The 21474-nt window shown below is 31.9% G+C and overlaps 1 protein-coding gene across 1 annotated transcript in view; it reads left to right on the top strand.

The window, feature by feature from the left end:
- LOC136979745 (nose resistant to fluoxetine protein 6-like) overlaps positions 1 to 21474 on the top strand; it is a 125437-nt gene that overhangs the window by 36547 nt on the left and 67416 nt on the right. The window contains exons 7-14 of the mRNA XM_067275768.1: positions 4979 to 5072; positions 5221 to 5307; positions 5367 to 5529; positions 6597 to 6679; positions 9405 to 9524; positions 9610 to 9733; positions 14826 to 15012; positions 16160 to 16237. Coding sequence (XP_067131869.1) covers positions 4979 to 5072; positions 5221 to 5307; positions 5367 to 5529; positions 6597 to 6679; positions 9405 to 9524; positions 9610 to 9733; positions 14826 to 15012; positions 16160 to 16237 — 936 coding nt within the window. The remainder of the gene's footprint in view (positions 1 to 4978; positions 5073 to 5220; positions 5308 to 5366; positions 5530 to 6596; positions 6680 to 9404; positions 9525 to 9609; positions 9734 to 14825; positions 15013 to 16159; positions 16238 to 21474) is intronic.

The raw sequence follows: 21474 nt of genomic DNA, 5'->3' as shown, positions 1-21474 counted from the left end.
GTATGGCAATCATGAATTCTTCCGTCTCCCCAAAGAGGAATCCCCGAGCTAACCAGCTGTTTGACGCAGTTTTGTCAACAAAATCCTGGGCCAGATCATAAGGATGCCTGCCATGGAGTGCCTTTCGAGCCCACGATTGCTTAATGGTGTCTGTGCTTTTTATATGTTGCGTTGTGTCTATATGATGTGAGTGTAAGTTTAATGGTGTGTTATTCGAGTCTGCTAGAGTTACTGCTTTATGTAATTGTGATGTTTCTTGTTTTTTGTAGAAAAACTCTCGCAGTGACTGTATTTGTTTGTAGTGAAGGTTAACTATGTCAATCAGGCCACGTCCGCCATCTTTACGTGGAAGGGTTAATCTTTCTGTGGCGGATTTAGGATGATGTTGTTTATGCTTAGTAAGTGTAGTTCTTGTTTTCCTTTGGAGTTGCTCGAGATCTGTGTGAGTCCAATGTATAACTCCAAAAGAATATGTGAGTACTGGGATGACACATGTGTTTATTGCTTTAATTGTGTGTTTTGCATTTAGCTCTGTTCTGAGAATAGCATTTAACCTACTTTGGTATTCTTTAATTAATCTTTGCTTCATTTGTGCATGTTCTGTTAGTTTGGCTTGTTGGAATCCTAAATACTTATAGAACTCACCTTCTTCCATGGATTTAATTATTATTATTATTATCAACTCGTCTCGATTATTTATATAGATTCAGGATTGTGAAGAATAACCGAATATATTCGAGTATGAAATGTTGCCTTTATTTTGTTATGCTGTTTTAATTCGATTTTGGGAAACTCGAAACGCTTAAGAAGAAATCGAATAAAAATCCACCCGTGTTTACCGAATCTCGTGCAATTTCTTTAGTTTTTGTATAAAAATACAAAATTTCTTTCAAAATAATGTTTTAAAAAACTTTACAATTTTGCAATATGATGATTTAACTAAAATAATTTATTTTTTATTCTACAGTAAAAAATTGCTTGGAGTGTTTTTAAAATTATTTAATATTATAAGCTAATTCCTTTTTAAAAAATTTGCTTGAACACCGTATAAGAGGATCGTTTGCTTAAGAATAGTTGAACAAAATCTATATATATAGAAAATTACATTTCCCGACTGACTGATTCGTCATCGCCCAGAGCAAACCACTGAACTTAGACGAGAAATTTGAACAGTGCATTCCTAAAATAACATAGATAACCGCAAAAAAAAAAAAAAAAAATAATAAAGTTTTAACATTCATCCTCTAAGGTGGTACAAAAGTACAGATTTCCAAACATATTTATGGTCGAATTTTGTAGCTTTGTTGCTCGGATGGAATAAATTTATCTTAAATATTTTTTGATTTGTTTAAAATTATACTAGGCCTACTTAATAGATTTTACATTGAAGTTCAGAATTTTCCAAATCACTCTTCATTTGTTTTTTATAAGTTTTGTATTTTTTGAGTAATTAAGTACATTAATTTATTAAAAAATATATATGTTACAGTCAAAACCCGTTTTCAGTTAGAACGCGTTTTAATTAGTTTAAACTAGTTTGTTAAAACCCGTTTTGTCTAGTTTTAACTAGACAAAACGGGTTTTAAGAAAGACATCCAGTATCAACTAGTTTTAACTAGTTAAAACGCGTTCTAACTAAAAACTGGTTTTGACTACAACATATAGAGTGATTCGGGGTAAGATGGTAAGCGGGGGAAAGATGCTTACTTTTTGACATTTTCGAACGGTGACGTCAGATATTGTCACGTGTTTGTACGATGAGTCGTTGGGCCAATATCGAGTGCGGAAAGCTGTAGTTGGCTACCGTTACCTCATTTTCTACATCCGAGAAGAATAAAAGGAAGATAAAAACGAAGTTTTTGTTGCGAAATGTTTCTAGAATCATTTTAAAACTAAACGTTAAAATAGAATTTATTAAAATTTGCGAAAAACAATTAATGTGTGATGTAGTTAAGGTTCTAAAGTTTCCATTGTGAGCTACCGCCGATCCCGATTGGATATGGTAGAACTCGTGACTCCACTAGGCCTGTTACCCTGACAAATTGGAAAGATGCCACATTTTTCTTGGGGTAACATGCCTACTTTTTGTTAATTGAATTCCAATATCCTCTTGAGATCCACTACTAGAAAAAACTTTTTTTTAATTGAAGTTTTGTTATATTATTGACCTTTGGGTGTCACTTGTTAGTAAATTATCATTTTTTTGAATTTTTTTGTTTTCGGTCATTAAAAAATGGCATGTGTCATATATGACACAATGGATCTCTACCTGTACAAAATGCAAACTGTCCTGTTAATGTAAAAATGGTTTATTTGACTGTTTTTGTACAATAATTGACATTTTATATTTACATATGGCATGCTTTGAAGCAATTTTTATTTGTCACAAGGCACAGATAGATTTTGCATTTGATACAGTACACTGTAGCTCATACACTTTTATATCAGTGCATTTGGCAGCAGTGATTTTGCCCATTTGCAATGATTTCTGGTATATGTTTTGCTCCACTTTTGCATTGTATTTTTCTGGGATGTAGAGTTGGAGTATTTTTTTATTATTTTCCTTTTCTTTGTCATCTTCACTGTTAATTTTTTTTTCTGTACTATCTGAATGGAATAGCCATTTTGACACTTTTACTTTAAATTTTAAATATTGAAGTGTGTTTTTCTTCCTCTTTATTGTATTGCTCTACTATCTCTTCTGCAGGCTATCCAAAAATTGTTTTCATTTCATCAGCAGTAAAGTTCAAAAGTTTTTCCAGGTGAATCAGTGATATTTGATTTGTGCATGTCATCATCAAGCAATGACATCAAAGAGATTCTCAAGAATATAATTCAAGAAATATTCTTTAGACTCACACTCCTTACCCTTTCAGGGTTCTTCCTGAAATGTAGCAGCTGGTAGCAAGGGCTTAAATCTATTCGTATGGCACCATGGTGAAGTCTGTTACTGCACTGATGTCAAGAAATCTTCCTCTATTTACATAGCTGAAGCATTATTTTCATCATTGTCAAATGTATCATCTAATGACTTACATTCTTCAGGACAGTTTGGTTGATAAATGTTCTGACTGGTTTAAATGTTTGGTCACTGTCTTCATCACTGGACCAGCCTTCCAGTCTACACAAATTTCTATCAATATCAAGTGTCCTATCATGTTCCTTCCTTATTTCATCTGTTGACACTGAAAAATTTATAATAAATGTCAAAGATTTAGTTTTAATATATAATTTATGATATTAGTAATTTGTAAATTCTTAACAAACAAAATCTTGCAGACCAGATAAATAACTATACAAAAACAAATGACAGAAATTAATTTATTAATTTATTAATAAAAATAAATAATCATTTTTATTAATAAATTAATTTAATAAAAATGAAAATAAATAATAGAATACATATTGCTGACTAAATGACAAAATAACTATAAAAGTAAATAACTTGCCAATAGGAAAACCGTTCATAGGCTGTAATGTAATTATTGTAACACTAAGAACCAACGTGTCATATACGACACATTCAAAAGTTAGCTCATCTCATGAAATACTGTTATTAATATAGTTTTTAAAAAATACTCTTATATAATCTTAGAAGTCTCCTGAACAAAAACACGTTTAAATTGTAAAATTATAATCAATAGAGATAAATGAATACTTACATGAAACAGTCATACTTGTGATCACTTCCAAAAACATGTGCTCAGACAATCACTTATATTTTCCTTCATCTCTATCGCAGTGGGATTCATGTGGTCTAATAAGCTTCACTAAACTCAAGTGATGAAAAAAATAACTAACATAATTGTTTAGCAAGCAAAAAACAAAAGCTGCTTCTCATTTTTTAGAAGGAAAATTGTGTGTCATATACGACACTCGGCATCCCAAGAGGATATGCCTATTTTTAATATATTTCTGTTTTTTCGTTTTATTGCAGGATACGCATAGAAATTATGTAAAGACTTCTCAAAAAGGTTTTTGGACTGAAGAAAGCTTTCGGCTAGCTATAGAGCGCGTTAGAACGGGCGGAAACTTAACAATACTTACACTGCACTGTTATACTTACTATGAAGTACTTTGTACTACATATGCAATAAATTAAATTCGGTTAAGATATTCGAAAATTAATTTTATGCAATTATATTTGTTATCTTACTTAATGTCATTGGGCATCTCACCCAGATACTTGGGGTGAGATGTCTAAAATGCCAGAGAGAAAAAAAGTTGTCATTAGAAACACAATATACAATTATTTTTCATATACTCCAAAGTTTTATTTGAAAAACATGCTCAAAAATACGATATTTTCGTTAGAGGCCTCCAAAACTCATAATTTCCTTCATAAGCAAAATGTTAGGCATCTTCCTACGAATCACTATACATAACTTTATTTATTTCCCCAAACATTTATGTACCTAAAATTAGTTTTAACTAATGTTAAAAGTTAAAACTAGTTTTATCTAAAATCAAAGCATATACAGCAGTAAATTAACTAGAGAAAACCCGTCTTGTCTAGTTAAAACTAGAATTTACTGCTAGTCAAAAATGAATTTGAGTTAAAATTAGTCATAACTAGACAAAACGGGTTTTAACAAAGACATCCAGTATAAACTAGTTTCAATTAGATAAAACGCCTTCTAACTAAAAACGGGTTTTGACTCTAACATGTACTGTACATAAAAATATACAAATTATATTATATGCAACATGTAAAGACAGTTTCATCAAGTAAACAATAGATAGTGCCGTAGTATTTCTAAAGCGTGCTATAGTTTGAAACAAACAAACATCAGTAATTTTTCCGAATTAGTAACAACTAACGATTCAGAATTTTAGTGACGTATCGACGAAGGGTTATTTCTATCATATTGCAGCTAGTTAATATATCTGAAATTTATAAATCGAATAAAATATTTCATACAAAACATTTTTTATATTTACCCATTTAATAAAGAAAAACAATAATTATATTTTAAAGAAAAATATTCCAATGCCTTCAAGCATGTGGATCTTCTTTTATTCGAAATTATTCTCCAAGGCTTCACTATGATGGAATCATTCTTCTTCTACAGGTAAGTCATTTTAATTTAACTGATACATATAAATAAAATATTCGATAGTATGTTTACACTTGCTATCATAAAAATTATAGTAACACATACTTTTTTGGCAAAAATACTTTTCTCTTTAAAATTACTAACGAATAATATTTCTGGCTAGCGGGTTTATGGTAATGTATCTGAGACAAGAACGTGGACGAAACTCTGCCAAGTACTACATCATGTTTTCAGTCAAGCGAATTATCAGGTAAAATATTTAACACTTACGGTTATTGGTTCGTGTATTATATTTTGTTCGTGTTGCAGATATACACTTCCGATATTATTCTTTTTGGGCTTCGCAATTCTTCTGCCTCTTCTCGGAGAAGGTCCTCATTGGGATTATATTATTATTCAGGGAAAACACTTAGAAAACGAATGGTGGAAATATGTCACTCATATTCATATTTACTCACCGGATGGATCGTTGGTAAATGCATAAAAGTTAAAATTCTGTTATTGATTTAAGTTTCGGACATTACGAATGATTACGTGAAATTATTAACATTTGCATTCACACAAGCTGTTTTGAACAAACCGATGTATTAGACATATACTATTAATCGTTAAGCCACAAACGTTTTTAATGTATAACATGTAAGGAAATTTGAAAAGTCGGTGGACTTTTCTTTACTTTAAATTTTGCATAAGTATGTTTTCTTTTGGACGTTTTCCATTTGATTATCCGTAATGTCGATTGTTTGTAAAGAGAAATGCAACTCTCTACAAATTTTGCAACTGTTATCGGTGGGAAAAATTCAGTAGACCTATAAAAGTGGTTTTCTAATAATACGAATAATGTCTTATTATATGTTTTATATTTAATTTTTAAAAGTTTCTTAATAAATAAAAACTTCTCTTACAAAATCGTTTTAACAAATTAAATATTATTATATTTTTTCGATAATCAATTGTAGTGCAGAGCAACACCAGCGTATCCCTACTGCAAGTTGCTGTTGCTTCTGGAAAAACTTTGTCTTAGTCGCATCTTAGTTAAATACGAACTGCTCACACGTTCTAGAAAACAAATCAAATCATGATATTATGCAAAAAAAGCAGTATTATTTAACTATCAACACCGATGGTTAATTTAATGGTTAGATAAGGATTCGTCCATAGAAATTCTCTCGTGATTGCTTTAATCAAAGGATTTATTGGTTTATTGAAAACTATATTAAACTGTAATGTGCAGAAAACTAAATAACATCTGAAATCTGTTTTATCTCGTTATCGCAATTTTTTAAGTAAAATGAAAAAGGTTTAGAAGAGAAATCTTATTAACGGAAAATTTAGTGGCGCTCAGTAATTGCTTGGCTTTAATAAATAGGGTTTATAGCATAAAAATAGGAGAAAGTAGACTTTTGTTATTTCTGCAAGTCTATGAATGCATTTGTGGACATTGCTTGTGTGTGTGTGCATGAAATATTTATAGATAAATCGAATAAAATATTAGTATGTTTATTAGTTTTTAATTCCTCCATTTATAAATCTTTTTAGGAGTTTTTCAACGTGATATGGTTCATCAGTGCGTTGCTGCAGCTTTCCATCTTAATGTCACTGTTATTATGTATTGTTGACAGGTAAGAATTCGACAATTCATTTATTACTAATATGAAAAACGTATTTATATTTTCTAATATGCTTCTCTTATATAATGATAAATCGATTTGATAAACTTACGTGAAGTATTTCGACATTTTTGGAGTGTTTGTTCCGAATTGGGTGATCTCTATTTCTCCGTAACGAATGATCATATATGGCCGAGATACTACAGGTCTCCAAGGTTCGTCAAATGCATCTGTACAGACTAACAAATCGTATTTGTTTACTATTTACAAACACGACACACCAAAAATTACTCGAGTGAAATAAATAAAACACAGTCGCAGAAATGTGAGGTATTGTCTAGAAACACCTCCTCTAATTCTGCTATACTACAATCCAGTGGTGTGCCGTCCATGGAAGCTGTAGAAGCCCCGCTTCCGTTGTATTTTCTAAAATATAAGTACATACCGTGCGATTATTTTTATACTTTAACTTACTTTCAATTACTTAAAATCATTATTTTAATATAACCGCATTATGTATTTTATTACAAATTTCTAAACATGTAAAAAACAATAAGATTGACATTGTGTATTCAAATATAAATTCGTGTATGGATATTACCAACGGTAGCGCCGTATCGTCGAATACGGGACAGCTTCCACGGCAAAAATATTCGAATGGTGTAAAGCAGCCAGATAATAGGCATTAGTGTATGCGCTTTTCGGAGCATTAACCTCTGGCAGTTTCGCTGGTGGATACTAAACACCAAAATATCGTATAACGCTTCCAACGATTCGATTTCTTAGTAACTGGTAGGGCGCTATTTCAATAAATGCATTGTTTTTAAATTTAAAAAGGAAAGAATATTCAATGTTATTTATATGTACGGTTTTTTACAAAACTATATTCAACTATACTTTTTTAAAATTATAATCGTATTGACAGATTTTCAGAGATAAAATCTGTAAAATTTTTATTACGTTTAGATGTTAATGATTTTAAATAATATGAAAAACAATTTTCCGAAGAGAGTTTTAATTCTTTAAGTAAATTTTATGAAAAACATTTTAAGTTATCTAAAATATAAATATAGCAATTTACTACGTAATTATGTCCAGTCTACATTGGCGAGTCAGTCTTAGACATAAAAAAATGTTATAATTAATGACGATGTAAACAAAGATGTACTGTACTAGAAGTATGTCGGACGTTTAGCGCCGCATTTCTGTAAGCCTAGAAGTTTGACAATGGCGTTTGGAACGTCAGTGAATCGTGCTCGACGTTCCGATAAAGAGCTAATAATAAATGCTGCTAAAGCAGCAAAAAATTTTAAAAGCACCACCATTGACCGAAATTGTTTGTGTTATTGACGTTTCATCATCTACTATAAGCAGCTGGTAAGCCTGAGCTAAGTCAATTTTGGAAAACATGCAGCTCTGCAGATGATGTTTAAACTGACGCTTATAATCCATACAGGATAAGAACCTGATAACGCGGGTATATTCACAATATTTTTGTAATCGCCGGACATCCTAACTGTTCCTTTTCTGTTTAAAATTGACACGATAGGAAGATCCCACTCCGGATCCGCTATGTGGATCATGAAAACTTTGAGCGGTCATCTACATAACTCGTCATGAAGCACCCGGAAACACCCGAAAAAAACATGTTTGGGTACGAATAATGCTGGTGAGTAATTGCAAGAATATTGGGTTCGGTCAAGTGTACCTAACTCTGCCTTTTCAACACGTATGGAATTACAGTAGAGAGTAGTTAATCAGAACCCCGGTAATCGGAATCGTCGGTAATCGGAACGATTTTCAGTCGGACTGTGTCGTTCCGAATCGAACGTTATTGATACAAGATTTACTTATAAAGTATAATTTTCATGTTTTTATATTCTTAAATATATTTATTTGGTTTGTACAAAATAAAGAAATAATTTTTAACGATACGATAGCCTCGATTATTATTATAAAATTTTCGTTAGGCTTGAAATCGACAAAAATTCAACGCGAAGCGACACGCAACGGAGAAAAATTTGAACATCGGACAGGTTAATGTATTTTTTCGTACATAATCGGTAATCGGAACAAATCACTAATCTGAACAACCCCAGTTCCCAATTGATCGCGATTGACTACTCTCTACTGTATATCACAATGGTCTGAAATGGATTCTCTTCGATGTGGTAGAATTCAGATAGTGTAATCCCCAAAGTCGCTGACATTTTTGAGTTTTCGGTTCTTAATTCGTGTAATTTTAGGGTTTTTTAATACTCGAAAAGTGAAATTTATTTAATTCGAATTGCAAAATTCGACAGCTTCCAAACACACTACCAAACTGTCGGTAAAATGCATCGCAGATAAATTAGGCTCGATCATTAAACACATTGTGTATCTCCTTCAAGTTTTACGTCGTCAGAATGTAGGCATATTGAGCAGTATCTTTTGCAGCGTTACCGCCTGTGTATAGCATGAATGTCTGGCTCGTATAGAATGTTTGTTGCTTGCAGCGCCAAAAGCGCAATAGTGGTAAGTTTGATACTAATTTTTTTCACAATTGTTTTTAGCTTGTTACGAAATCTCACCAAAAGAAAGCAGATCTGGTTGCATTTGGAACCTTAAAGGTTTATCAACATGGCGTTGGATAGAGATACTTTATTCCTTCAGTTTCTACAAAATTCTTGAATATTATTATTTAACGGATGATTGATATTTTGAATTCCTTTAATATGTATTAAATATCATTTTGCAGATGGCCCAGATTTGGAAGACTCGCCATAATTTTGTTAATGTTGACAGGGATTATCATGTATATAGTTGACGTAGTTTCAAACAGATATTACGCGATGTTTGGAATTCCTGCGATATCTGAGTATAAACTTTTAACTTCTTTCTCATTTGATAATGAATGATTATTAATCAAATAAACTAATTGATATTTTTATTTATTAATTTAGGAAAACCTATAAATATAGTGGTTATAATTATTGTAAACCATATTATTCCCATCTTGGTACTTATTGTTTTGGAGCTTTAATTGGAGATATATTAAGGAAGAAGAAACAGGTGACATTTGGAAAAGTATATTAATTTTATTTCTATTTTATATTATTTATTAATGTTATAATATAAGAGTAATTATATGTTTTTTCATTGGCATAATTGCGGCTGCAATTTTTCTTATTTTTTTATTTTTTTTAAATGTATTTAATTTAAAGCATGTATTAGTCAACGGATGCATGTTATTTTGAATACCTCAGATGATTAGTGGTTTCTCCACGTACGTCGTATTTTCCCTTTATCAATAGACTTGTGCTTGTCATCTATCTCACTCCTTTCGAGAAAAAAGATTTGAATTGAAATAACCCGACGTCCGGTTTGTATCGGAAATTCGAATATAGTTCATCGGAGCCTACTTCTCCGACGTTTTCCAGATATGTTCTCTACATTTACGTCTATAACTCCGTTCTGGAGTGTAAGGAAAGACAGACGGATCAAATTCGAGATTTACAGGTCTACAATTTTTTCAAATTGCGGCCAATAACTAAACCTTTTCGAAGTCGAAGATTAACGGGAGAAATGTCGACTTGGAATTAAAGATTTTCAAACTTACGAATTTAATTACCTGAAATTATTTCGATTCGGCAAATTTTCTGTTATCGAGCTTTTTTTCAAAAATATGCTCACAGGAAATTAATCTTTAATCTCAGATGACACGGGCGGTTGGACTTTTCAAGTGTCCAAAGTTAGAAAAAAAAGAACAAATTAGTAAATTGTATTCAGTTTATGTCGCTGTTGATTGTCTTATCACGGGCACCCTGCTTTCTCCATTCGGTAGCATAGTTTATCAATAAAACAATGAGGACAGGAGGTGTTATGGGTACGGTTGTGTTCGGCGGAAAGCCAAAGTGTTTATTTATCTTAATCTACCTTGAAAAGAAATATAAATGAATGAATATAAGGTAAGGTAGATCGGAGACCTATTCAAGTGCCGAGAACAAGTGGGAAAATACTTTCCCGTTTCTTCAATTTCGACTTAACGAGACTGTATTATACGAAAACACTTGTATACTGTGCTCGGGATTGCATTGAGTTACTAAAGTTCGACTTACGTTAGCGAAAATTTACTATATATTCGGAATCCTTTCACTTATTTTACATCCTGAAACCTGGTAATATGTAGAAATGTCAAGGGTGCTCTTACTGTATTTGTGGACTTTATTGTTTATTTGAGTGTGTAGTCCGATTTTGTTTAGTTCCTTGAAGTTTAATAATTCCCGTGCTTTTTGACGAATATTTTCGAAATTTGGCAAGGACGTTTCTTTATTATGGAGATTAATCGTATTAAATTTTTTAAATTAAAAGTCGAGAAAGAATAGAGTTGTGTGTATTTCGAGTAGCGTCAAACTTATTGACGATTTTACTTGTTATTAAGATTTACAATTTTCTTATAAAACCCATGCCTATCCTCAAAATTAAGCTTTTTTCCATTTTACAATACAGTAGTTTAAAACATAAAAAGTGTTTTAATAAAATATCATAACAGATGGAGCCATTCAATGTTACCTAGATAGTTAAGCAACTCGTTGCCGATATTTTAAAATGTTGCAGAATTCGTGTTTACAATTTTAAAACGTTGGTTTAAGTTTTTATCGAAGACGACGAGGTTGATCTTCCCGAAAATATTACGAAAAAATTCATAATAATCGTAATTTCTTTCGATTGGGATTATTCATCTAGTAATAGTCATTTTAATCCGAAAAATATATTGACGGTAGACTGTCTCACAACTTAACAGGTTCAAACTCCTAAATGTCATACTTTGCAATTACTTATGTAGCATTGCTGTAGTGGACTGTTGCAATAGGAGAAAACTGTATTTTAAAAGGCAATGTAAACAGAACCCAGAAGTACTGTATAGGTATAAGGGTGTGCATGAAGAACTTAAGGTATTGGAAAAACGGTATTTTAAAAAGCGTTTCTTGATTTTTCTGCTCGCGTTAGTTTTGTTACATATGTAAATTTTGTTTTATAGCACTGAAGAGGGGTCAGAAAAAATAATACTGATCCGAAATGCATCTGTAAAAAAGCGATAAAAAAGTTTGAAACTGTTAAGCTGTGAGACAGTGTACCGTCAATATATTTTTCGGATTAAAAAGACTATTACTAGATTAACATATAATACAGTTACTATAGGAAATTTAATGGGAATATTTATATCTACACGATTACTATATCTAAAATTTTTAATGAAATACGTTATAATTATTTCTTATATTCAAATGAATATTTAATATTATTAATAAAAAATTAACATCAATAGTAATATATTAAATGGAATAAATACCAGAAATCAAAATAATCCAATTAGAACTGCAAAATGTTTCAAAACACGTTTAGCACGAATTCCCTTATACGTAATATGCAATATACAGTAGAGAACCGAAAATCGGAATCAATTGGGGACTGGGGTTGTTCAGATTACTAATTTGTTTCGATTACCGATTATGTACAAATAAATATATTAACCTGTCTGATGTTCAAATTTTTTTCCGTTGCGTGTCGCTTCGTGTTGAATTTTCGTCTATTTTAAGCCTAACGAAAATTTTTATAATAATAATCGAGGCTATCGTATCGTTAAAAATTATTTCTGCATTTTCTACAAACAAAATAAATATATTGAAGAATTTAAAAACATGAAAATTATACTTTAGAAGTAAATTTAGTGTCAAAAACGGTCGATTCGGCACGACACAGTCCGACTGAAAATCGTTCCGATTACCGGCGATTCCGATTACCGGGGTTCCGCTTAACGAGTTTCTACTGTACATATAAGGAAATAATTAATGTTACGATTACAAGAACAATGAGGGTATATTATTGCTAATAGCAACATAAAATGTACTGTATGTAACTAGTGGTGATATTTGAAATATTTAACAAAAGGTTCGCTAGCAGAAAATTTTTCCCTAACAATCACCGACAAACAAAATGAAAGTTTTGGCTAGAGATAAATACAACATCTTTTCTTGAGATATATCAGTGGCGTATTTGGAACGTAAGGGTTCCTGGGCGAAGACCAGGTAACAATAGCATATTAGTGCTGTCGACTCGCTGTCCATAGCTCGACACGTGTTCCACAGCCATCTTGTATTATCTCGCGCGCGTGAGATTGTGGGATCTCTCTTATGACTGGATCTAGTTTCGAGAACTCTCTCGAATCGATCGCGATTAAACGTCGTTTCGGTCGAGATTGAAACGGTCGAGAGAGATCCCTCCAAGGCATAGTTTCCGACCTTGCTCACAATTTAGATTGAAATGCTCGGTGCGAACGGGGTGTAACGCTCTAGTTTAGTAGTGTTACAAGAGTATAATACGTATATTTTAATATATTTTTTAAAAGAAACAAAACCACTGAAAAATTTTACGTGTGTTTAACAAGGTTCCGGAAACTGAAAATTTTACCAACGGGTTCGGCCGAACCTGTGCGAACCCGCTGAATATCAACACTGACTGTAACGATGTATTTGAAAGGATTTTGATGTAAAGAGTTACAAAATTTTCTTACAAATAAAATATATAAGTTTTGTAGATTTTTTTTTTAACTTTTGTAATGTGATTGGGCATAAAAATAATAACTTTCCCGCAATCGTGCAATATTATTTTGTTTCACTCATCCTGCACATGTCCCATAATTAGCGAATGCTTTCGGACACGGCAACATAGTGAGATAAGCGACGTTTCAGAACAGTATTAGTATATGCTTTCAATTTGTTGAGGTAGGGGCGACTGATAACGCCAGCTGATGTGGTAGCTCACCATTTTTTATTATCGACATACTGCAACTACCAACACGAACTTCCAAAGCTGTTTTCTCAATAGGTAATGTTTATTTTAATTTCAATGTTCACTGTTTAGTCCAAATATACGACGTGTATAAGAATATAGGTTCGGTTTGCAAACGTTAATTTTACATTTATTTATACTTTCTACTGTAAATCATTTTATTTACAGTATAATGAAATTCATGAAGGTGAAGGATTTGGACGATAACTCTGGTATTAAAAAATTTTTTTCAGCTTTTCATACCTAATGTAAGTCGGGGAAGATGCCACTATACATATAGTTCGTTTTTCAGCCAACAGAGATCAGGGCAGGTTATTTGCAGTTATTGCTATTTACGTGCGTGGAATAAAAGTTGAAGGTTTCTTTTGGTTTATCGTCATTCATCAGAAGATAATGCAGATTTACGCTCAGTGATATTGTTAATCAGAAACGTTATAATGTTTTGCTTACCGATCCTCTGATTAAAGTTGGTTAATCCTGTGTCTGAGGTAAATCGATATGTTTATATATTATTCAGAATTATGTGGTTAACAAACTGTACGCGAAGCAGTTTGATATCTATGCCGTGGTGGCATTCTTTCGACGTTTGAGATAAGATGCCACATTGTATTTGATATAATTGTGATTGGATTGAATATTCCGATAAAAAATGGCCTCATAAAGTTTTTGGACCCGGCGGAGATTACTGTAAAAAATGCATGTACAAGTCTTGTTTAATGTTTTTTAAAGTGATCTGAAAATATAATAAATGTTGTACGAGAAGGTTTAATAAAACGAAGAACAATAAGCTTACAATTATACCACGAAGTTGGAATTAGGCAGTGATTAATGTACAACGTATCACAGTTTATAAATATTGAGTTCTTCAAAGTTCATAGATCTGGCACCTTCCATGTACTTCGGTTAATACAAAAAATATCGCATCTTAACCATATTTATCAAGGAAGTTTTTACTTACATAAGATACGAAAGTATAGTTTGTAAGTCTTAGGTTTTTTGATGAAGTAGAATTAAACGAAGGAGTGTCAGTTATCCCGTAAATTTTCAATGTGAAATACTGTTAGTTTTTAGTATCTTACGACATACTCTTTAACAGTTCCATCGTCCCCGATTTGCCTAATGTTTGTGCCTGTACAATCTTCTCTTTCATGTATATTAACAGATTTTATTGACATTTTTAAACAAAATGTTTTTATGTTGGCATTCTGAACTCGAATATTTAAATTTCTAAACATTTATTTTCAGTTCACAGAATGTAATATCACCTAATCTTAAGTTAAACTTTTTCGTAGTCCGTTTATTAATAATTTTCCGTTTGAATTCTTAGATTATTGTTGTACTTTGTTGGATCGGATGCATTGTTTTAATGACATTATCAGTTTTTGGAGTGCATAGTTACAAGAAAAATATTTTGGCCAACGAAAATATAATCATCGCCTTTCAATGCATTGCTCCATTTGCATGGACTGTCGGACTTTCTTGGTTGACAATGGCTTGTACGACAGGTCACGGAGGTAAAGAAAATTCTCATTATTTAGGGTCGAGTTATAAACTCCGTAACGTAAGCGTATCCGTATAGCGTGGGTATAAACTCCGTATCTCATCCGTATGGATGTACCGTATTCCGTAAGAAAAGTGTGAATCGATTAAACTTTTACGGTAGGGATACGGAAAATTGATTTACTGCGCATGCGCTAGTCGCCATCAGTCGATATACAATCGGAAGTTGTGCCGGAAGCAACCGACAAATCTTCGACAAATTGGTTAAAACGTAACTTTTGCCCGAAAATGCCGCTTCTGAATAATATAAAATTTTAAGTTAAGAATTACTTTGGTCATAAAAGAATAGAAAAATGACAAAATGAATAAATAATTATAGTGTTAGATCTGGCAATAAGTACCGATGATTTTGCGCACGCTGACGATGGACTGATTTGTGAACGGTAAAAAACGTTTGTGCCTTTGCGGATACGGAAAGGCCTTACGGTAGTTTATAACTATTACTGTAGATATCCAGTGTAGCAAACATTTAAGAATACGGACACGGTTACGTTACGCAGTTTGTAACTCAACCCTCAGTGTTTACAGTCGATTGTTTTCCCATCTAAATATAGGTATGAATAAACATATTTTTTCGGGTTTATTTTTATTTTATTTCTGTTTAATTTACTATAACTGGTAATAACTGGCATTTATAATATTACTAATTAATTACGTTTTGTGAAATTAGTAAGATTAAAACTTTACCTGATATAAAATACAATTTCGTACATGATACATAACCCATGTATTTGGGTAAATAAATACGGTAACTGAATTAAATTTATTTAGATAATAATTACTTTTATACCGTGAAGTATATTTATATTGTAGCCAACCTATACCATATTACCTGAACAAGTTTACTTATTTTACAGATACAGTATTACCGGATATTTGTAGTTAATTAAATTAATAGCCTGGACGTTGTACTTTGTTCAGTTTAATTTTTGAACCTGTTCTGAATAAAATAATTCGACTGTATTTCTTTAAAAGTTTTTATTTAATTGTCACTCGAAAAAGATTAAATAATTACTTTGCCGTAAACTGTACTTTGTGTATATTTACATTTTAGGAAACTCCACTCGTCACGTTATAAAAATTTTATTTGTTTATTTTCAGGAACCGTCAATCGTTTGTTATCTCTTCGTATTTTTGTGGTGTTAAACAGTCTGAATGTTTGGATATATCTGCTTCACGGTCTGATCATCTTTTACATTTTTTGCAGTATAAGAAAGGCTACTGGTCTTTTACAGCTTAATATGGTAAAGTGGTAAATTTTCATGTTACGGAATAGAATTGCTAATCTAATCTTTAATAATCTGCAAGGTGACCTATTTCCGTTATAATTTCAGTCATTACTAAGGCTAGAACATATAGGCATAAAAATTTGTATAAGGGTAAAAAATATGTACACACAGGAAAACAATAGGCACAGTAGTTGAAAGTTAATTAATCAGTATACGCTAAAACTGAAAGCAGCAATTATTTGTTTTATTTATATTTATTAGTGATGTAATGAATAGTATATTCGGCCTGAGGCCGAATACCGAGTATTCCGCTAGGAGCGTGGCCGAATAGCCGAATATTCGGCCAAACTATGCGGCTCGATTAACGCACGTACGAAAATTGGCGCGCAAACTGCCTTATGGCAAGGATCGCGCACCCTGCTCTCTACTGGTTCGCTGTCACTACGATTTTTTCTTCCAGTAGGTCTAAATTATTTAAATTAATTAATTAAATTATAATTATTAAAGTTAATATGAGATGAAGCCTAACGTCTACCTCTAGTGCCAAATTGGTTTATAATTTATGTAATTGCCGTAAATAGCCCGATACGATTCGGCAGTTGCTGGTATTTAGATGTACGTTGTAACTTATTAGTTATTTTATTTGCAATCGATCTTTTTAACTGTTTAATTAAGCACTAAAATGTTGTTTTTACTACGTATTTGTAGACTGAATAGTACCCTAAGGATATACTTTAGTGGGGACATACGGTCTAGTTTCTCCCCAGATGTGGAACAGTTCAAATATATTATTGGGGGTTTCTATTTGTGAAGTTTTGTGATATTTTGTTGCTATTGTTTTTGTCAATATTTTAAAAATTAACACGATTTTAAATGTTATCTTTTGTATATAATGAGAAATGCTCATTCTGTGCTTTATATATAAAATAAATTATATATTAGTTACTTATCTTCTAGAAATAGATAAATAATTCTTTCATCAAATACGATAAGTTTCAATAAAACGTTTCGTAAATCATTTAAAAATATCGTAAAAAATATTAAAATATACGCGAATACGAATATAACATAATTAACTAAACAATAACATTAATGCCCGATACATTCTAACCTACACGCCATCAATGTCATAAGATATCGGGCTAGATAAAGGCTATAATATTATTTAATTACGAAATAATTTAATATTTGAGTTAGATGCTATTTCTTATTAACATTAATAATTATAATTTAATGTTCAGCATTAATAAGTTACCGAAATGATCAATTTACTGTGTTTTTGTTATTTCTTACTCCTGTTTTTAGATATTCGGTATTCGGCCGAATAGCGAAAAATAGGCCGAATACCGGGTAGTAACCGAATATTCGTTACATCACTAATATTTATCCATAGAATACTGATTACATTTATTTTTTACAGTGGATGTCGTATTCCTTTGTTATGTTCTTGACTCTGATTGCTGCTCTGTTCTTCTTTGTATTTTTCGAATTCCCATTGAGCAGTCTTTTGTTCAACGTGCCAAAAAATAGAACATCGCAAGAAACAGTAATTTCCAATCAAACCATTACGGAAATGAACACAGGAAAGAATTCAAAAATTTTTGTTGTGTGATAAATATTGAAAATTGGGTTAACATTCTATATGCCGATAATATGAGACTATGTTAATTAAACAACTTAAATGATATACTAAATATGTTTATTTAATTATGATAATGCCATATGTCTCGCGAGCAGCATATGGTTGTTTTCAACGTTTATTGCATATACTTATATGATTTCATGTTGTAAACTTGGTACTTACCACTTACACATATGTAATCTTTTTATAATTTTTCTGACTGTTATGTTTTATAATATACACAGAGATTGTAACTATGACCCAATGTTAACCTCCGACGGACAATTTGTAATCACGGACATCGCAAGTTTGATCTAAGTACCATTCAGTGGTATGCAGGGAAAGTTTATCTGTACAAACATTTAACTGTAAATGTGTGTAATTTTTAAGCAAGATAAATATTAATTAGCACCTTTTTATAAGATATTTCAAAAGAAAAGCCGACAGAAGAGAAGAGTATGCCCGAAACGCTTATCGGCCAGCAGGGTATTCCTGAATAAAGAGTGATGTCAAAGATGCCTAGTGTCTACCTATGCACTTAGCTGTGAAAACAAAAACAAATAGTTTATCTTGTTAATATATAAGAAACAAATAAAGAAATATTGATATTTGCTATAAAACTGTGATAACTACAGTATTTATTCTATATAATATATACCATAATTACGTGATATCGAGTATTTTTGACGTCAGTGTATTTCTCCTACCGTATATATTACCACTGCTGTAATAACGTGTAGTGTGAGATTATAATCGGGGGCAGAACAGGTTAGAAACGATCTTCTGTCACTTAATCGACGTACGATCGCGTGAATGATTCCCGGTTTGTCAATTTGGAATGGCTTCCTTTAAGATGAGACGGGTATCTGCGAAGATATCCCGTAAAACAAGGACGCGTGGACGCCCTGTTGTCGGGTTTTTTTTGACACCAGTCAGTCAGTGAGGACTGACTCGCAAAATTTACCTCGCGTGGAATAACGAGTAGGAAGGTCGCGAGTAAGTTTGGACGGGTGCTGGATGGATCTGAGTCAATGATAAATCCATTTAACAATAACAATAAAAAACGTTTCATTGAATCGAAAAAATAAATGAGATACAAATAAATGGATTACAAATTAAACGATCTTAAATCTAAACTAACGCGCGAGAGAGAGAGCTTACACATAATTCTCGTGGTTCATAATACCTCATCAAATTAGCAGACCCGATGTCTTTTATTTAAAAATTCATACTTCTTCTATAGGCACATATATAAATCTTTAGTCTACTTTGTATAGGCAGACATATGGAGGCCGTTAATCATATAAATGTGGAGAACTCTAGTTCACTTCTTCGTGGGATGAAGTTTTTAAACGGACTCCTTGATTAGTATATGGAGAACACTTACTACACTTTTTTCTTTGATAAAGTCTTTCGGCGGACTCCTCGATTTGGTCGCGAAACTCTATAATATCGTTCTGTTTTACCCAATCAAAATAAAGGATTTTCTTTACGTAACCTAGAAGTTTGGGGTAAAATCTGGGAAACAGAGTTTTCGATGACGCTGAAACTGATTGATGAGATAGGTGATAAGAGTTGTCGAACTTCCTCTTTAACGGAAAGGGGGGTAATTCCTCCCTTTCACATTGGCAATAAGTTTATTTAAAGTAATTCTTTCTTTAACTAATCAACATAATCCTCAATTATTACAATTAATTCCACGTATAATAAAGTATTTCTTTAATGATATATTAGATGAACCTTGGTTTTATAGATGGGGGATGAAAAAATGAAAGATGAGTAAGTTCTGTCTTTCATTGTCAAGGAAGTTCGAAACGGAAGCATCCTTGTTACATCATAATGTTGCGTTTTATAATTTTAGAAATATTATTATTATATTTTACAAAAATTAAAGTTTTATATAATTTGAAAAAAATAAAGCCCTATTCTCACGGTAGTACATTTATTCCTAAGAACAAAAAGCCTTATCAAACTGAAGCAATTTTTATATATATTTTAACTGTCTTGTCGTTTATTGGAGAACGCCATAGGAGTCGCAATATTGTATTGAAATGAGTTATTTGAGAGAAGTTCGGGGAATAACAAAAAGAGACTATATGAGAATGAACAAGAGTTGGAGGAATTTTGGGTGATTACAATTAACCAAGAGGTAAGTGAATTGATTCTACGATGGTTTCGCCACGTTGAGAGAACAAAAGGAGAATAACTGTTGAAAAAAAGTATATATGAAAAAGGTGGATGGAAAGCGTGGCTGGGGAAAGCCGAGAAAGACTTTGTTTGAACAAATGGGTTAGTATCTGAAAGAACGGAATGTGTTGAGTCAGAAAGAGAATGCGAGGAAGTGTGCTAGAAAAGGCACGAGTGTGTCCGAAACAAAAGTGTCCCTGCACAGGAAAGTTGATGAATGGATTATTTGTAGGACTGTAGTCTCCTTTTGCCTGTTGCTCATTCTGTTTGGATTATAAGCGTGAAAATTTATATGTATGTACAGTACGTTAAAGTATGTAATTCTCTATCGAAGCTAAGTATCGCTTATGTTATTCACAAACCTGACATTCTATAGTATAAGATATAAAAAAGTAACAAATGTAATCCGTATACACGTGAATTTCCAAGTGAAATGTCAATGTAAGTGGTTAACCGTATGTTAAAATATCTACAAACGTAATGTTATGAGAAAAGTAGCAGGATCATTACGAGATTTAAGAGTAACATCGGAAAATAAAATTCATGAATCAGAACTATTAACACAAGCCATACAGATTTTATTGCATTTGAACCGCTGATATCTTTCTGGACCGCATTGAAGTGGCAGTTTTATTACCATTACCTGGTGCTTAAAGGTATTTGAAGTTAATATAATGAAAGTTACGACGTAATTTCGAAATTAATGGCAATTCTATCGTAACAATAAAAACAAAAGGTCAGCTTCTTTGAAGAAGTTTTAGAGTTTACTTGTAATCTTTTATATACAAAATATCATAATACGTGTTGATAAATGTGTAGATGATTTGAAATTAAATTTAAAAACAAATTTTACAAATGTCTGCAAGGACGCGAAGTAGTAAATTTAGCGAATTTTCAATAATATATTTCCGATTTACTTTTCGATATTTTAGACTATGACACCAAGGAAGAATATTTTGAAAATTATTTATGAATTTTTCTTCGAGTATTTGGTAGCGGTAAAACAAGTTCTTGCGCAGCTGATCTGTTATCCAGCGTACAGTTTCAGTATTCAATCGTTGGTATTTTAAAACTCTTTTGAAATTAAATTTATGTAAGTTACACTTAATAAATTTATCCGAAAGAATTTAAAATCCACCTATCTGATCCCAATAAAAATATTTTTACAAGTCATTCACGAATTCTTCTTCTAGTATTTGATATTCACAAATCTCCTCCCATTTTACATGTCTATGTTTGTCAGTAAATGAAATAGGAAATAAAAATTTCTTTATTTAAACACCCAATCTAATTTATATACAAATTCGGAAATGAAGTCAATAGTCGAGTCATTTCATTGACTCGTAATATTTCAGAGAAATCGATCTCTGAAACGTCGG

The sequence above is a fragment of the Centruroides vittatus genome, unplaced genomic scaffold (assembly GCF_030686945.1).
Source record: "Centruroides vittatus isolate TY-2023 unplaced genomic scaffold, ASM3068694v2 contig_634, whole genome shotgun sequence".
Classification (NCBI taxonomy): Eukaryota; Metazoa; Arthropoda; class Arachnida; order Scorpiones; family Buthidae; genus Centruroides; species Centruroides vittatus.
The sequence above is the reverse complement of the archived record's forward strand: the minus strand, read 5'-3'. Positions and strand labels throughout refer to the sequence as shown.